General features: G+C 46.1%; 1 protein-coding gene across 2 annotated transcripts in view; it reads right to left on the bottom strand.

The window, feature by feature from the left end:
• CREB5 (cAMP responsive element binding protein 5) overlaps nt 1–18112 on the bottom strand; it is a 488046-nt gene that overhangs the window by 405349 nt on the left and 64585 nt on the right. For both annotated transcript variants that reach the window (XM_051963010.1, XM_051963008.1), the window contains exon 2: nt 4019–4090. In XM_051963010.1, the coding sequence (XP_051818970.1) occupies nt 4019–4072 (54 nt within the window). In that variant the 5' untranslated portion in view covers nt 4073–4090. The remainder of the gene's footprint in view (nt 1–4018; nt 4091–18112) is intronic.

Genomic DNA, 18112 nt, shown 5'->3' with positions numbered 1-18112 from the left:
CGAGGACACCCCCCAACTCATCGCCGAGGAGCTTCCGATAGGGATTCTCCCTGCTGGCCAGGGCCCGAGTCTGTGATTTCTAGCTCCCTGAGCACCCTTTAAATACAGGGACTGTCCAAACTGGGTCTCCTTGGGGGATGTCCTGCTTGCTCTGCCCTAGTTCCCAGCCTATTCATTTAAGCTTTGAGATAACCCTGGGAAGCAGGTACAGAGCAGACGTGGGATTCGAACCCTGGTCCTCAGCATCCATCTCCAGTCACCATCCTGTAGTGGTGGGAGCAGGCCCTCCCCTCCATGGCTCTCTTAGCCCCTCGTGGGCTTCTCCATCATATTCCAACAGCAGCATCACCTGGAAAAGTGCCTCCACCCCCATCCTCGAACCTGTGATTCTCCCACCATTTGAAGAAGTGAGCCAGCCAGCAGCTCCCTCCTCTCCGGCCCGGTTTCTGCCTCCAGATTCTCCCTCGCGGGGGCTCCTCCTCCTCCCTCGCCACTTGTCGGCTCCCTCTGGGTTATGTGCCCGCGGCCCCTCAGGTCGGTGACTGGCTTCCTTTTCCCCCGAATCGATGTTCCCCGCCTGCCGGGCACAGGGGAAGAGCTCAACACGCGTCAGCTAGCTTTGGGGCTCAGTCATTTTCCAGCCGTTCCCACTCTTCGTGACCCCAAAGTTTTCCTGACCAGGATGTTGCAGCGGTTCATCATTTCCTTCTCCAGCTCATTTTACAGATGAGGAAACTGAGGCAGGCAGGGTGAAGTGACTTGGCCGGGGTCCCACAGCCAGGAAGTGTCTGAGGCCAGATTCGAACTCACGAAGATGAGTTTTCTTGATTTCAGGCCTGGAGCTCTTCCACGGCACCACCCAGCCAGCCACCTTGTCAGTGGGACTCGCCTACCACAAGAAGCCAGTGCAAGATTTGAAGGACCTCACTCTCCCTCACTACTCCCTTTGCCCAGTTATGGGAATTTGCCTTAAAAAACACAATTTCTGGAGGGCTTCATTTTAAAATAGCAAAGGAAATGGAGGCTAATTGGGGAAAGCCATGGGTGAGCAACCTCAATTTGGCCAATTTCTCTTTGCCTCTTTAGCCGTCTTAAAGTAAACCCTCGCTCGCTTCTTCACTTACGCAAAGGGGAGAGCGTCCCATTGTGGCCTCCCTTTGGGGCGGTCTCCTGGCCACCCGCCCATGTGGGCGTCGAGGGGTTACTTCCGTGCCAGCGAGCAGTGAGCGTTTAAGGGCCTGCTGTGTCTGCGCGGCACCGGACATGCAAAGGCTCGATCAGTTCCTACCCTCAAGAGCGGGGGAGGAGGAACTAAGCACACAGGTACAGATTTATATGTATATATGTATGTAAAATATTACATTAATATATATAAAATATGTCATTATAGAATATAAATTAATATATACATATAAATAAACGTCATAGAATATATTATAAGGTACATTAACATATATTAAATATTATAGGATATAGAATAAACATTGACATACAAATGTAAAAATAAATCCCATAGACTATATTATATAATATGCATTAACACACACATCGATGTCATGGAATACTATCTGTAATGTATATTAATGTACATGTGTATGTCATAGAATATAACATGCTCTGATATGCGTGTGTAAAACCTATGATAGAATATTTTCTTTAATGTCCATTAACGTGCACATAAAATATGTCATAGAATTTCTTATATATGTTTATATATACCTATATAATAAATGTCATAGAATATAGCATATAACATACATCAACATAGATAAAATGTATGTCATCGACTATACTACATAGCACACACTGGCAAATAGACATATATATACCGTAGAATATATTATATAATATACATCAATGTGGCATTGAATATATCATATAATATACATTAACGTATATGTATAAAATGTTATAGGATACATTATATACTATACATTAATATACAACGCCTACAAAAATGGATCCAAAGTTGTTGGGGTTAAGCACCAACTGGGGGAATCGGCAACGGTCCTTTCTGAGCCGAGAGAAGGCCCCCGGAGAGTCGCTGACCCTCGAAGTGGAGCGGGCAGCTCACCGGGATCCAGGATCCCAGATTAAGAGGTCCCTGACACTTCTGATCTCCTCTTATCCTACCCACTTATTTTATTTCAAAGGGCAGAGGCGTAGGAACTTACCCAAGAGCCCTCAGACACAACGTGGAGAGACGGCATGGGGACCTTGGACCCCAGCACTCTCTCTGCCACAATTCATTTCAAAAGAGATTTTAGGGTCCCTGATTATTGCCTCCAACATTCCCAGTTCATGGGTCAGAAATCCACATTTCCCATAGCCCTGAGGGGCCCTCCCGTGCCCAGTTCCAGTAGAAGATGTAGTTACATTGTCAGGGTCCTAGAAAGCACATCTTACATTTCCATGGCACCTCTCCTCTCAGGAGCACCTCCGAATGCAACAGAGGGAAACGCAAGGACCCCCCGAGGGCCCTTCCCAGGCCTCTGCCGCCCCCGCCCTACAAGCCCTTCAGAGGAACATTCCAGATGAGAATCCCGCCTCTCACGGGACACTCTGGGGGCAATTTAGGGAAAGAGAGAGATCTCACGGCAACAGGCTCGAGGTCTGATAGAAGAATGAAGCATGGGGACTGCCTCAAGTGGCCCGCTGCCTCAGTTTCCCCCATGTGTCTATCTAATGACAGGAAGGCCCGCTGCCTCAGTTTCCCCCATGTGTCTCTCTAATGACAGGAAGGCCCGCTGCCTCGTTTCCCCCATGTGTCTAATGACAGGAAGGCCCGCTGCCTCAGTTTCCCCCATGTGTCTATCTAATGACAGGAAGGCCCGCTGCCTCAGTTTCCCCCATGTGTCTATCTAATGACAGGAAGGCCCGCTGCCTCAGTTTCCCCCATGTGTCTATCTAATGACAGGAAGGCCCTCTGCCTCAGTTTCCCCCATGTGTCTCTCTAATGACAGGAAGGCCCACTGCCTCAGTTTCCCCCATGTGTCTCTCTAATGACAGGAAGGCCCGCTGCCTCAGTTTCCCCCATGTGTCTAATGACAGGAAGGCCCACTGCCTCAGTTTCCCCCATGTGTCTCTCTAATGACAGGAAGGCCCGCTGCCTCAGTTTCTCCCATGTGTATATCTAATGACAGATAGTTCTGCTGCCTCAGTTTCCCCCATGTGTCTATCTAATGACAGGAAGGCCCGCTGCCTCAGTTTCCCCCATGTGCACCTAATGACTGATAGGAAGGCTCCGCCCGCATCATGAGGTGCTACAATATGATGAAAAGGTGACAAAGCTCAGGCTTTGCTCCGTGAGGAAGCCTCCCAGTCCTCCCAGAGAGCCTTGAGCGCTCCTCCAAGGTGGAGGGGCCATAGGAAGAGGGGGCTGCCTTTGGGCTGAAGAAGCAGAAGGCTCCCTGCAGCCTCTGGCACCTGCTGGCCGCGTGGCCCTGGGCAAGTGATGAACCTGCGTCAGTGCCGATCTACGTTGACGGAGGGAGGCGCCGCACCGGGAGTGCCCACCCCAACGAAAGGTCCCGCGGCCCTTTTCCCTGAGGAGCAGGAGGCAGTAAAGGGGCCTCGGGCACTCGGGGGACAGTTCCCTTGGGCGAGGAGCCCAGCGCTCCCGTGGTCTCCACACTGGGTTATGTTTTCGCCAATAATACGACGCCGAGTCCAAACTGCTCCATGGAAAAACAGACTTCCTCTTTCTCCCCATTTCTCAAATGACAAGCCTGGACATCTGGAGGGAACGGCCGCGGGTCTGGCCGGCTTCCTGGGGTGGGGGCAGGAGGCCTAGGAAGGGCTCGGCCCTATTAGATTTCAGTGGCTGTGCTGGGGGGCACCGGCCCACATCACTTGGGGGGTGGGAAGGGGAGCCGTGAGGATAAGAACAATCACAGCCTCTCCCGGAGAGACCAAACAGGATGTGGCGGTAATGGATCGGCCTCCAGGAGCGGTCCTGGGAGCCAGAGCCAAACCCTCCCGCCGAGCCCCCACCCGGGCCTGCCAGGGACCCACTCACCTGCGAGCAGCCCGGGGCGCTGCACACGAACGGCCTCTCCTGCTCCAAGTTCATCTTGGATTCCTCATAAATCTACAGGGGAGGGGGAGGGGGAGAGACAAAAAACAAAACACAACAATTCATTAATATCTCGCGGCGGCCCCAGGACCGCGCCACAGCCGGCGCTCGGGGAGCCCTTGCCCCGCTCTCAGCATATCAAATTCCCCAAACAGACAAGGACAAATGAACCGGGATCCGAGGTTCCGACCGCCTCGTATTCATCAGGCTCCCGCAGGCTCAGATCTGCTTGTTTTTTATTTACTTTGAAGGAGAGCGGGTGGAGGGAAGCCCAGGCTGCTCCGCTAGAGCCCTGCCTCCAGCCCCTTCACATTGGGGGATGATTCATCCGGCAGCCCAGGGCCACTAGGAAGCCTCGGGACCAGGAGGCGCCGCTCGGAGGCCGGAGATTCTGGGGGCCTTCCACCTTACACAGAGCGGGGGGCCAAGGTCCCCGGGGAGTCGGGGCAGAGCCAGCGGCTGAGGGACTCTCAGCATCGCACAGAGCAAGAAACTGAGGCCCAGGACAGGGCGTCCATCTGTCCAAATTCACGTGGTCACAGGTGACAGCAGCAGAAGCTGAAGCCCAGGCCCCTGCTCTTGCCAGGGCCCTCTCTCATCCTACAGATGCAGAAGATGCGCATTTGTCCAGGGTCATGGAGACAGAGGTGGGCAGAGCGGCGCTCAACCCGGGTTCTGTGACCCCAAATGCAAGTTCTTTCAACTAAGCCCCTTGCGGCCTCCTTTGGTTTCTTTTAAAAGCCCCAAACGGGGGCCATCTTGGACCTTCGGGGCCACAGGCTGGCTGAGCGGGAGTGGGCGTGTGTGCAGGGGTCCCTCACCAGCGGCCAATAGAATGGACCCAGGTCCCAGAGAGCAGCAGGACCCCTGACCACTGATCCTTACCAGAAAACCTAGAGATCGGACAGCCCAACGGACAAATATGCTGACGGACGGGTTTCAACTGCTTGCCATAGTCTATACAATAAGCGCTCTTCATCCACTTGGTTATTCCTGTGTGGATGGTTACAGCCTTGAGTTTGGGAATGTTGCCATTTCCCATATATATATATATACATAAAGATGAGTAACTCAGAGGGTGATAGAGAAGCATATGGCAGACGTGAGTAAGCTCTAACACATTACAAATAAAGAACCGCAAAGAAAAGCTGGCCAAGATAATATCTAGGGGCAGGCAGATAAGTCAGGAGGACCTGAGTTCAAATCTAGCCTCAGACACTTAACCCTTCCTGGCTATGTGACCCTGGGCAAGTCACTTAATCCCAACTGCCTCAGGGGGAAAAAAAGTGAAAACATGAGTTGGTCACGTGGCAAAAGGAACAGCCGACGGACTGCCTTGTGTCCCACCAGAATCATAAGATCACAAAGTCCTAGATTTTGAACTGTAAGCAACCTTAGAGACTTCTGGCTTGACCCCTTCTCCCTCCTTTTACGAATGGGAAACTGATAAAGAGGCAGTCAGAACCTTGGATCCATGTTCACGTGTTCGTTAGGAAACTAAAATCCTGGGATTTTAAATGATTTACCAAAGTCACATGAGGTAGTATCAGAGGCAGAATCTGAATCCAGGTGATCTTACTCCCAAACTAGGAATGTTTCACCGTACCGTAACGCCTCTCCCTATAATGTCAGGAGATCCTCTTCCCCCAATGCCTTATGGAGAATTGATGGAAGGACAAGAACAAGAGTCACATATGATGGGCTGCAATCTGCATCGCTGGAGGGAGGGAGACCACAGATCCATTGGACAAGTCTCTAAAAATGCCTTCTGATACTGAGATAAGCCTGGGACACAATTCCAAGCCTTGGGACACCGAGATAAGCCTGGGACACAATTCCTGTGTAAGGTTGGATCTCCTGACATTTCCTCAATATGGGAGAAAAAAGCAATTGAAATAATCAGAAGCTAACAAGAATCTTAGAAAACAACTGAGTGGCCCCCCAGAAACACTGACTCTGCTCGATTTTATAGCCGGTTGGGAATCAAGGTTCAAAAAAGGATTCAATACGTCTGGACAGATAAATGGCTAAGATGGATGGCTTGAAACAAGGCACCTTCCCTGGGAGGATTGGGGAAAAAAACCCATCTAACGCTCCGTGTCATTTTTCAAATCCTAATTTAACTAATAGCACTTGGACGGAGTCAGGCACCCACGGGGGGGATGCAGCCATCAGCATCAGTGTGGGGAGAGGGCCGCCGGTCCCTCTCTGCCTCAGCTGAATAGGACTGTGGTGGTTCTCAGGGAAACGGTCATGAATCAAGGCGACTACACGGACAAGCTTCTCCTGAAATGCTCCCGGTTTGTAACCAGGGGATGGGAAGCATACTCTCGCCTTCATTTTCTGAAGCATAAATAAGCCGAGGGATGTGGAGCTCTTAATGCACACCGACCTCTCACCATTACTCAAATAGGGACGGAAAGTCTCCCGGTGGGATTTTCCCATGCTCCCTTCTACCTGAAGGAGGGGGCTCATTCCTCCACAGATCAGAAATTGTGAGTTGGAGGAGCCTTCGGGGGTCTCAATCTTTTTATTTTCCAGAGGAAGAAACTGAGGTTACATAGATGATAACGTCAAAACTGATCATCTGATCCACTTCCCACTGCTCCAAGCTAAGTCCAATTCCTCCTTAGAACAGCAGATAGTCTCCAGGAGATGACAGCGGAAACATTTCTTAGCTTCTAATCATCCTAGTGAAGGGCCTCGTCAAACACAGGCTGGACCAAGGACAAGAGAAATTAAGGGTCCCAGAGCTACAGGGAGCACGGTGCAAGAAAGAGAGCACAACGCGGGAGAGTAAGCCCCTTATATGGGATCGGGAAATCTGAGGTTCAGATTCTGTGTCTCCCACTCAGCAGTTACATGATTCTGGGGAACACATTATACTGTATCTTGGCTTCAGAACTATAACATGTAGATAATACTTGTGTTCCCTACTTCCCTGTGGTGGTTATGGGAAAGTGCGCCCCACTCTTCAAAAGGGCTCTGTAAAGAGGGACCCACATGTGCCAAAATGTTTGGGGCAGCCATTTTTGTAGTGTGAGAAAGTGGAAGCTGATTGTATGTCTGTCACTTGGGGAACGGCTGAATAAGCTATGATATGAATGTCATAGAATACAATTGTTCTGTAAGAAACGACCAGCAGGATGAATACGAGGCCTGGAGAGACTTACGGGGACTGATGCTGAGTGAAATGAGCAGCACCAGGTGGCCATTATACCGGCAACAGCAAGATTATACAAAGATCAATTCTGATGGACGCGGCTCTTTCCAACAAGGAGATGATTCAGGCCAATGATCTTGTGATGGAGTGAGCCATCTAAGAGATGGGGCTATAAGAACTGAAGATGCATCACAATATAACATTCTCTTTTTTTTTTGTTGTTCTTTGCATTTTATTTTTTCCTGTTTGATTTTGATTTTTCTGGTGCAGCAAGATAATTGTATATTTTTACCCTGTTTAATATATATTGGATTACATGCCATCAGGGGAGGCGGTACGGAGAACTGGGGGCAGAACTAGAACACAAAGTTTTTCAAAGGTCCATGTTGAATTTTTTAAAAGGGGGACTCTGTAAGATAATGGGATGCCAGATTTAGAGATGAGACCTGGGACTTCAGTTAGTCCAACTTCCCCACTTTATAGATAAGGAAACTGAGGCCCAGGAATGTTAAAAGACTTAGGATCAAAGATTTAGAAATGAGAGAGGTCTCAAGCTTAGGATAAAAAACGCCACCTGCATCCAGAGAGAGAACTATGGAGACTGAATGTGGATCAAAGCATAGTATTTTCACTCTTTTATTTGTTTTTTTCTTTTTTTTCCTCTCCTTTTGATATGATTTTTCTTGAACAACATGACAAATATGGAAATATGCTTAAAAGGATGGCACGGATTCAACCCTATCAGATTGCTGTCGTGGGGAGCAGGGAGGCGAGGGAAAGAGAAAAATGTGGAATTCAAAATCTTATAAAAATCAGTGTTGAATACCATCTTTACACGTATTTGGAAAAATAAAATACTACTGATGAAAAAAAAGGAAGAAGCATCAATGGCACCCCCATCACCAGTTTCTCGTGTGGGCCTGGCCATTCATTCCAATGCTCTTCCTCCTCAGATTCCCACAATGTCAAGTAAGGAAATCTAACTTTGTTTTCTTTGTTATGATTATCAAACTGATAAGTTTGAGAGTCTTGAGAAACAGTTTCATGCATATGTATCCTGTATGAGTGTGTATGTATTTATACACACACAGTACCTATAAAGAGAGAGAGTTGTCTGCATGTTGCCTCCCCCATTAGAATGTAGACAGGGCAGGGGCTGTTTCTGCCTTTGTTTCCATTCTTAGAGCTTAACACAATGCCTGGCACGCAGGAGGCGCTTCAAAACTGTTTGCTGAGCTGACATGAGCCTGAGGGGGTGCGTTTCTGCAAGCATTTACACTTAGGTGCAAGGTGGGAGACTTGGGGCTAAACAAATTCATCTGAAGAAGACTGGGGGGTTTTAGTGGAGCCCAAGCGCAGCATGAATCCCACTCTGGCGCCCAAAAAAGACTGAGAGATGGCAGCCATCATCAAAGAGGTGCCGTGTCCAAACAGCGGGGAGATGGAACCTTGTACCTGATCTAGCACGTCCGTGAGACATCTAGAATACTGTGTTTTAATTGGAGGAGGGGGCATTTTAAGAGCTACACCAGCCCAAGCTGAAGAGAGCCAAGGAGGCTAACGTGGACACTGAGGGGGCCTAAGGCCACATCAAAATAGGATCGACTGAAGAGTCTGGCCCGAAAAGGAGGCAACATAAGGAGCACAAGACAGGGGTTCTCCTAGATGAGAGGTTTCATGTGGAAGGGGTGCTTACGGTAGGGGGCTTAGCCCTAGAGGGCAGAAGTCCTGGAGAGGTGGATCTAGGCTTACAATAAGGAAACTGTGAATGGAACGGACGCCTCGAGATTGGGATTCTCCTCTACCGGAGATCTTTGAGCAAAAGCTAGATGGCATGGAAGGCAGAAGGGTTGTTCTTGAAAATCTGTGTTCCCCCAAATTTTCACTGGTCGTTGCTCCCTTTACCAGAGATACCAGCCAGGATTTTTGTTCCGATGTAATGTATAGAATTAGCCACTATGGAAGAGACTGACATGAGCCCGCACCTCGAGACTCACCAGGTTAAACTAGATCTGACTTTAACTCAGTCCAGAGGCTGATGTTTGTGTTTCTATGTTTAAATACCATCCCCATCATCACAGAGAATCGCTATGCTGTGGTAATCGTGCTTATTGCTCTCATTGCCATTTCACCTTCCTTGCTTCCAGGCTCAGCCCTTCTTTCCCTTCACACGCAGCCTCCTGGTTCCCTCTCCTCACTCGGGGCCCTTTCCCTGGCATTCCCAGGCCGGGAATTCCCTCTTTCCTCATCTCCATCTTTTGCTTCAAGTCTCGGCTAAAATCCTACCTTCGAAAACAAGCCTTTCCCAGTTCCCCTTGCACTTTCCATCTGGGATTACCCCCAATTCATCCTGTCTATACTCATTTTCACGTGTCGTCTGCAGATTGTCCCCATTTAGACCGCAGGGACCATCTTTTCCTTTGGCTCTCCAAAGCTGAGCTCAGTGTTTGGCATATAGTCAGTAGATGCTTAATAAATGCTTGTTAACTGACCGACTTGCTTTCAAAATTCAGCGCTCACTTAGCTGAAACTACCCTGGGGGGCCCCTGAGGGTTTCAGAAAACTCACAACTCAGGCAATAAAACATATAATAATCTCCAAAGTCATCCCCGGCTTCCCACACTTGACAAGGAGATGACAGGCTTGATTTACAGCTGTAACCCACAGCCCGGCCTTGGTTCCTTTAAGCAGGTAATAAGTGGGAATCACCTCCTCCCTGCCACCATCTCAGCCAATCACTGTAGTTTCACTGAGCATAACTCTCCAGCCCATCGGTCCCCTTGGGGGCCTTCCATTGACATTGCAGCTTCCATTTTGTGCTGTCCCCGATGCCTGAAATGTTTTCCCTTCCCATCTCTGCCTTGGAAAATTCTTTTCCTTCAAAATCACCTTCCTCAAGCATCACCTCCTACCTACCTGGACCCTTTCCTGGTCCACATTTCCCTCCCACCAATTGCTATGGTCCTCCCCACCCTGAATTTAACTGCTTTATATTGCATCCCTCATTGCAAGATAAGCTCATTACAAGGAAGCACCATTTCCTTCTCTCAATTCATATTCCCAATGATTGGCACACAGTAGGTGTTGCAATTTCATTTTATCATAAGTCATGTGACTGTGACCTCATTTCGGGTTTTCTTGGTTAAGAAACCATTTCTTCCTCCAACTCATTTTACAAATGAGGAAACTGAGGCAAACGGGATTAAGCCATTTGTCCAACATCACATGGCTAGGAAGTATCTGAGGCCACATTTGAACTCAAGACAATGAGTCTTCTTGACTCCAAGCCTGTGCTCTGTGCACCATGGCACCCCCTAGCTGTCCTTTTGATGTATTTGTTGATTAATCGATTGGTTTGATCCAAGGCGCTTAGCTCTACAACTTTTTTGCTTAGAACAGCGGGTCGTAAATCACTCTGTGTCATGGGGCACTTGGCAGTTTGATGAAGCCAACTGATGGGCCCCTTCAGACGCAGGCTTTTTGATGCATGCGATACATGAGATTACAAAAGAAATCAATTCTTTGGAAGTAGATTTTTTTAAAAAGTCATAGGTTAAAACTCTGGTTTAGGACGTGAAATAGCTCACAATGATGGGTGTGTCTCATTCAACTGATCTGGCCGTGTCCAGCCCAACCACAGAAGTAGTTGTTCTTCCCTCAGAATGCTCCCAATCCAGGATCCCTGACTTTGTCCCCCTGGAATGCTCTCCCTCTTCATCTCCATTTCTTAAAATCTCCGGCTTCCTCCAAGACTCAGCTCAAACGCTGTTTAGTTCCAGTGGTCTTTTCCGGCCTTCGCTCACCTCCCACAGCTGCTAGAGTCTTTCCTTGATGGCTACCTCCCAAATAGGGATTTCGCTTCTATGTTGTCTCTTTAGAATGAAAGCTTCTTGAGGATAAAGTCTAGTTTTTGCTTTTGTAACTCAACACTTAGCAGAGAACCTGGCACATAGTAGGTACTTAATAAATGCTTAATGGCTGTCTTCTGGGAGTCAGAGATTCCTCATTTGACTCGGTCCCTCCCTGCCTCCCCTGCCAATGTATCACTTTCTGTGGTCTCAGTGGGGCTATAAATGCTACTGGATGTCAGCCTTCCTGGTTTTGCAGATCCTCTCCATCTAGCCCGGTATGAAGTGAGTGCTTAATCAATGCTTATTGATTAGTTGATCGAAGAAGCCGATGCACAAAACAGACACTGCATGAAATTGTGGTGGTGGTTTGGGTTTGTTTTTTTCAGAGATGAAGCGTCCGTATGAAACACGTTACAAATGGCCCATGAAATCTCAGGTGCTGTAGCTAGACCTGGGGAGGTTCAGTAGCATTTGTCAACTAAGACACATAAGGCACCTTAACGGGTGGCGAGTTAACGCCCAACTCTCATTCTAATGGAATTTCAACAAATTCTGCCAACCTCTGACATGAGCAGCCAATCAAAAGGTTGGTTTGACCAAGAATCTGGGCGGCCTTTTTTATCAGGACCTCAATTAAAGTGTCACGGAAATTATAAATATTGATGAGCGCTTTAGACAAACTGGATAAGTCAGCACTGGCTCTGATTAACATGCATCTAAAAGGGAACGTAGCAGGGCGGAGGTGGGGACGGGGAAAACCTTGGATTTTAATATCGATGTTAACATCTATCAGCACTTATTGCCCTCCAGAAAGAGCTGTTACTGATAAGGGACACAGCAAGGGATTCAACTGAATAACTGACCCTCTGACTCAGCGAGTCAGCCAGTCAATAAGCATTTACTCAACACCTACTATGCGCCAGGCACTGTGCTAAGCACAAAGGAGCAAATAGTCCCTAAGAACATTTGGATTGAGCTCTAACTTCACGTACCTGGCTTTTTTTTCTAAGTCAGTTCAATTCTGCTTTGCTCCCAGAGCTTGAATGTTAGCTGACTGACAAAAATGAAATGGTTCCTGCCCTCGAGCAGCTTACATGCTGGATTTGGGAATCAGAAAGTCTGGCCTTGGACGCTTCCTACTGTGTGATTTATGCAAGTCATTATCTTCCTTATCTGTAAATGGAATAAAGCCCTAACCTTCCTTGGTGGTTGGGAGGATTAAATGAGATAACAGATTCAGAGTGATTTATAAACCCGAAGGCCTTATATCATTCCATCCGATGATCTTACATTTTATTTTAGAAGAACTAAATCATAATAGTCCCAACTATAACAACATCTGGGTTTTCTATAAAGCCTTCTATAAGGCTTACAGAGCGGTTTATGAAGATGATCTTGAGTTTCACAGAGGAAGTGATTCTAGGAATGCCTGATTGTGTCCATTTTACACATTAGAAACTGAGAAGGGGTGAGTGAGCCACAGAAGGTTCTCAAGCAGGAGGAAGGACACGTGGGCAAATGGCTAGGACAGGGTGGGGTTAAACAGCAGCCTCTTCCACGCCTGGCACAGGGCTCAGCTCCCTCCCTGACGTTGGCAGACTTGTTCTTAAAGGCAGAGAGTGATATTGCTTCCAGTTTGGGATGTGTGTGTGTGAGTGTGAGTGTGTGTGTGTGTGAGTGTGTGTGTGTCTGTGTGTGTCTGTGTGTGTGTGAGTGTATGTGTGTGTGTGTCTGTGTGTCTGTGTGTGTGTGAGTGTATGTGTGTGTGTGTGTGTGTGTCTGTGTGTGTGTGTGTGTGTGTGTAGGGGGAAATAAATGATCAGAAAATATCAAGGGCAGAGGACCCGGGACCATCTTCCTAAGTGGAGGACCCCCGTGGCAGAGCCAGAAATGTCCAGTCAGCTACAGAGACTCATTTCTAGGTCTCTCAGGCCCCTCAGGAGTCACTTCACAAAGAGAGCCAGCCAGAGAAGTACCAACAACCACCTGGTCAAGGGGTGACTCCACCCCCTAATGGATAGACTGGCTGGATTGCCTGTTCTCAGCACAGGACAGGCCTGGAAAGGAGCAGCACAACAGGAAGAGAGGATCGCCCTCAGCATAAGTATAGTGGATGATGCCCAGGATTTGTTATCAAGAAGACCTGGATTTGAATTCTGCTCTGGACACTTATTTGCTGTGCAATGCTGGGAAAATCACTTTCTCGAAACACTCGCTTCTTTATCTGCAAAATGGGAATAATACTAGAGCCACCTTGCTGGGCTGTTATGTCACTTAAAAGAGCCAAAGAACTAAGCCTTTATTATTAATCTACTAGGAATCTGGTGGCTTCTGGTGGCTTCTGGCCACAGCTTTGAAAATGTAACTCGTGGCTATTTAACCAAGATAGAATTCGAGATCTGATACTTTGCTTTAAGTTTGTTCTCCATAGATTATTGAAAAATCACAAAATCACAGAAATCCAGGGTCAGAAGGGCCCTCAGCCCTAGTCCCAACAAGTAGTCATCCAGCCTCCGCCTGAAGGCCTCCAGGGAGGGGAGAGGGACCCCCGGAGCCAGGCAAGTTTCAAATTGACAAAAAGAAACCCCAATCTGCCTCCCCTTTATTTCACACCCCCAAAATGAGCTCCTTTCCCCCTGCTCCACCCCTTCTCTTTCACATTTTATCTGCCACAGTCCTACTTCTTTGCTGGTAAAAACATCAAGCAAGCTTGTTTCCTGTCTCAATGTTATTCTTGAAGTGGGCTGCAGTCAGAATCTGATTTTCATTGGGCTATTATTATTTGCAGCTGTGTGACCTTTTTAACCCTGCTTTAAAAGTGACATTTCAGCCCTCAAGCTCCAAACGTTGGAGGGCTGCAGAGATTTCCAAACTAGCAATCGGCCAGGCCAGAGAAAGGAGGAAGAGAGAGGGAAGAGGAGAGGGGGAGGGGACGAAGAAGGGGCATTTCTCGGGCCATACTTGCCCCAGATCTGGCAGGAAGGAGGCCAGTGGCTACTGGCTGGAAATCCTCAGTTTGATTCATTATCGACATTTTTTTTTCTTAATAATAAGCCAATAAAAACTTGAAACAAGAGACCATAGCTCAACCGCCCCCAAATCCAGAATGCAACAAGCCCAATAAGCCGCTGATCACAGCTCATGGCCTCCCACTCTCTCATGCCATTAAGTAGTTATTCAACTGTCAAAAACTTAGTCTGTGAGAAGACAGCAAAGACAACGTGATGTCTAGAATTAGCGTCAACGCCCCATTCCCAGGGTGGAAGCTCCCTCCACCGATTTTTTGGCTCCTTGACACCAAAATGAGATTTTCTTTTGTCCTTCCTTCCCTCTCACTCTTCGCGATCATCCTCCTCTAGGGACTATTCAGATGTCACCCTGTTCTCTGATCCAACAATCTCCACATATTCATCCCCAGACGTGATGATGATGATGGTGATGATTCCAAGAGTCTGGTCAGCGTTTCCATTAGAAACTCTGCTGGGCTTATGTCAGAGATATTAAAGAGATCTTAAAGTTGGGAAAGGGACCTACATGTGCAAAAATGTGTGGCAGAAACTGGAAAGTGAGGGGATACCCAATAGTTGGAGATTGGCTGAATAAGTTATAGTATATGAAGGTTATGGAATATTACTGTTCTATAAGAAATGATCAGCATCACAACTAAAGTCAGATTTAACCAATTGGAAAAATATTAAATGCTCTTGGATAGGGCGAGCAAATATAATAAAGATGGCAATACCACCTAAACTAATCTATCTATTTAGCACTATACCAATCAGACTTCCCAAAAACTATTTTAATGACCTAGAAAAAATAACAAAGTTCATATGGAAAAACAAGAATTTCAAGGGAATTAGTGAAAAAATCAAATGAAGGTGGCCTAGCTGTATCAGACCTAAAATTATAAAGCAGCGGCTACCAAAACCATTTGGTATTGGCTAAGAAATAGACTAGTTGATCAATGGAATAGATTAAGTTCAAAGGACAAAACAGTCAATAACTTTAATAATCTAGTGTTTGACAAACCCAAAGACCCCAGCTTTTGGGATAAGAACGCACTAGTCGACAAAAATTGCTGGGAAAATTGGAAATTAATATGGCAGAAACTAGGCATTGACCTACACTTAACGTACATCAAGACAAAGTCAAAATGGGTTAATGATCTAGGCATAAAGAATGAGATTATAAATAAATTAGAACATAGAAATGATCAGCAGGATGATTTCAGAGGGGCCTGGAGAGACTCACAGGAACTGATGCTGAGGGAAATGAGCAGAACCAGGAGATCGTTGTACATGGTAACAACTAAATTATACAACGATCAATTCTGATGGATACGGCTCTTTCCAACAATGAGAAGACTGATGTCAGTCCCAATGATCTTTGATAAAGGGAGCCATCTGCACCCAGAAAGAGAACTGTGGGGACTGAGTGTGGATCAACATAACATTCTCACTCTTTTTGTTGTTGTTCGTTTCCATTTTGTTTTCTTACTCATTTACTTTCTTTTTTTGATCTGATTTTTCTTGTGCAGCAAGAGAATTGTATGAATGTTTACACATATTGGATTTAACACCTATTTTAACATGTATAACATATATTGAATTGCTTGCCATCTAGGGGAGGGGTTAGGGGGAAGGAGGGGAAAATAGGAAACACAAGGCTATGCAAGAGTCAGTGTTATCAAATTATCTGTGCATATGTTTTAAAAATAAAAAGATTTAATAAAGGGGGGGGAGGGGAGAAGAATCTCTGCTGTTGGTGGGATTGAGGCTTTTCTGAATGGGCTTAGGGAAAAGTAAGCCAGATCTAGAGTCTTCCCAGAGGCAATAATAGGAGAAAGCACCAGGGGCTCCAGCCAGGTAAGGGTTTCTAAACTAGATGAGGAAAAACACTCCAGCAGGAAGCGCTTTTCAGGTCTGTCGATTTTTCTGCCTTTTTTCAATTTTCATGTCTTACCAAGCAGGAGGCCTGTTTTTAAAACAAATGGCTAATAGCTACTTATGTTTTCATAAAACTTGATTCATGTATGTTGATATGCAGATGTACATATGAAATACATTTATCTGTGTGTGTTATAAAATATGTGTGTGGTATAAAATGTGTGTGTGTGTACACATAGAGATATGTATGGGTGTATATTACAGGAGAGGCAATGTCTCCTCTCAGAGAGTTGCCTTTGCCCCAAACACATACTGGTCACGTGACTATAAGCTGGCCACTTCACCTTTTAAGTGATTCAGGAGACTCTCTAAGAATCTGCACTGGGAGATGAAATTTCCTTACCAGGAACCTCCTATATCAAAGAAATTTTAAGTATTGAATATACCAATAAAAAGCAGAAGTAAATATATGTATATGTATAAAAAGAAAACACTCAGATGGATATATACATGTGGATATATATGTACAGATATATGTATATATTTATATAAATGTGTATGTAGATATAGAAATATGCCCGTATGTACTTATATTTATACAAATATATAAATATGCACATGTATATGTAAATAAAATCTAAGTGTACATTTATACAATAACTATATATAGATGTGCGTGGATGTGTAAATACATAAATATGTATGTGTATATATAAATAAAACCTGTGTACCTTTATATAAATATATTATATATTTATCTGTATGTATCCATGTGTGTAGATATATATGTGCACTCTTCCCTATCAGTGTGACCTTGGCCAAGACCCTTACTCTTCCTGTAACTCAATTGTATCTGCAAAAAAGAGAAGTTGGTACTAAATTGCTTCCCAAATCCCCATCAACTCTCAATCTATGATTCTTATGCTGTGACATAACTCATAAATGATAATCATCATCATAATGGCTAATATTATTATGATGCTATAAAGTTTGTGAAATTATCTTCGTTGATGATTTCATGGCAATTTCTTTAGCCCTCAGTTTCCTCAACTGCCAAATGAGTTAGATTGCATCATCTCTGAGGTTCCTTCTAGTTATGATCCTATAGTCTGTCACAATTATTAGTAATGATAATCATAATAACATGCATATATAGCTCTTTAAGATTTATGAGGCAATTTACATATATTATCTCATTTGCTCATCCTATGACTGAATATAGACCTCCATGAGACTCAGTTTCTCCATCTATAAAATTATGAGGGAGAATGAAATGAATTCAAAGGTCTCTTTCAATTCTGAACCCTATAACCTGTTACAGTTATTTCACTTTCTGGTAGCTATGGGCACACACACACACACACACACACACACACACACACACACAGATAAACCACTTGCCCCCAGCATCTCATTAAAGAACCGTCTCTTTACTGACTGATCACAAGCCCACCTAGAGAAGTTTGGCATCCAATAGCCATCTCCCCCAAGCTTGCAAAAAGCCCAGAAGGCAACATTCGGGGACGGCAGATACGGAGAGCCAGAGAACACTGTATACAGTAACAGCGGATAGGAAGAGCCACACTGTATTCAGTAACAGCGGATACGGAAAGCCAGAGAACACTGTATACAGTAACAGCGGATACAGAGAGCCAGAGAACACTGTATACAGTAACAGCGGATGCAGAGAGCCAGAGAACACTGTATATAGTAACAGCAACATTGGAAACAATGAATCCGGACAGAACTTTCAGCCCCCGCCCTCCTCCCCAATCCCTGAAGTTTCCCAAGCACTGCAGAAGCCAAACTTCTCACAGCTTCCCAGAGGAAAATGGTCATTTTCTCTCTAGATTTGCTGGGAAATCAGCTAAGTCTAGTTCCTTCCAAGCCTTTCCTTTGCCCAGCCTGGTCTCCGGCATCTTCCCTCTGACACGGGGAGCAAAATGAAGCTACTAAGTAAAAACGCAAAATAAACTTGGAATAATCTTCCTGGGGAATTGGAGTGGGAAGTCAGAAGGAGAGGAAGGAAGGCGAAAAGCTGCAGGAGGCACATGGAGAAGGAGGTGGGAGCAACAGTTTCCCCGAGAACAAGGGAGGCGGCAGGAACAGGAATCCGACAGAATACCGCCAAGGATCT

The sequence above is a fragment of the Antechinus flavipes genome, chromosome 5 (genome assembly GCF_016432865.1).
Source record: "Antechinus flavipes isolate AdamAnt ecotype Samford, QLD, Australia chromosome 5, AdamAnt_v2, whole genome shotgun sequence".
Taxonomy (NCBI): Eukaryota; Metazoa; Chordata; class Mammalia; order Dasyuromorphia; family Dasyuridae; genus Antechinus; species Antechinus flavipes.
This window is presented reverse-complemented; position numbering and strand designations above follow the sequence as displayed.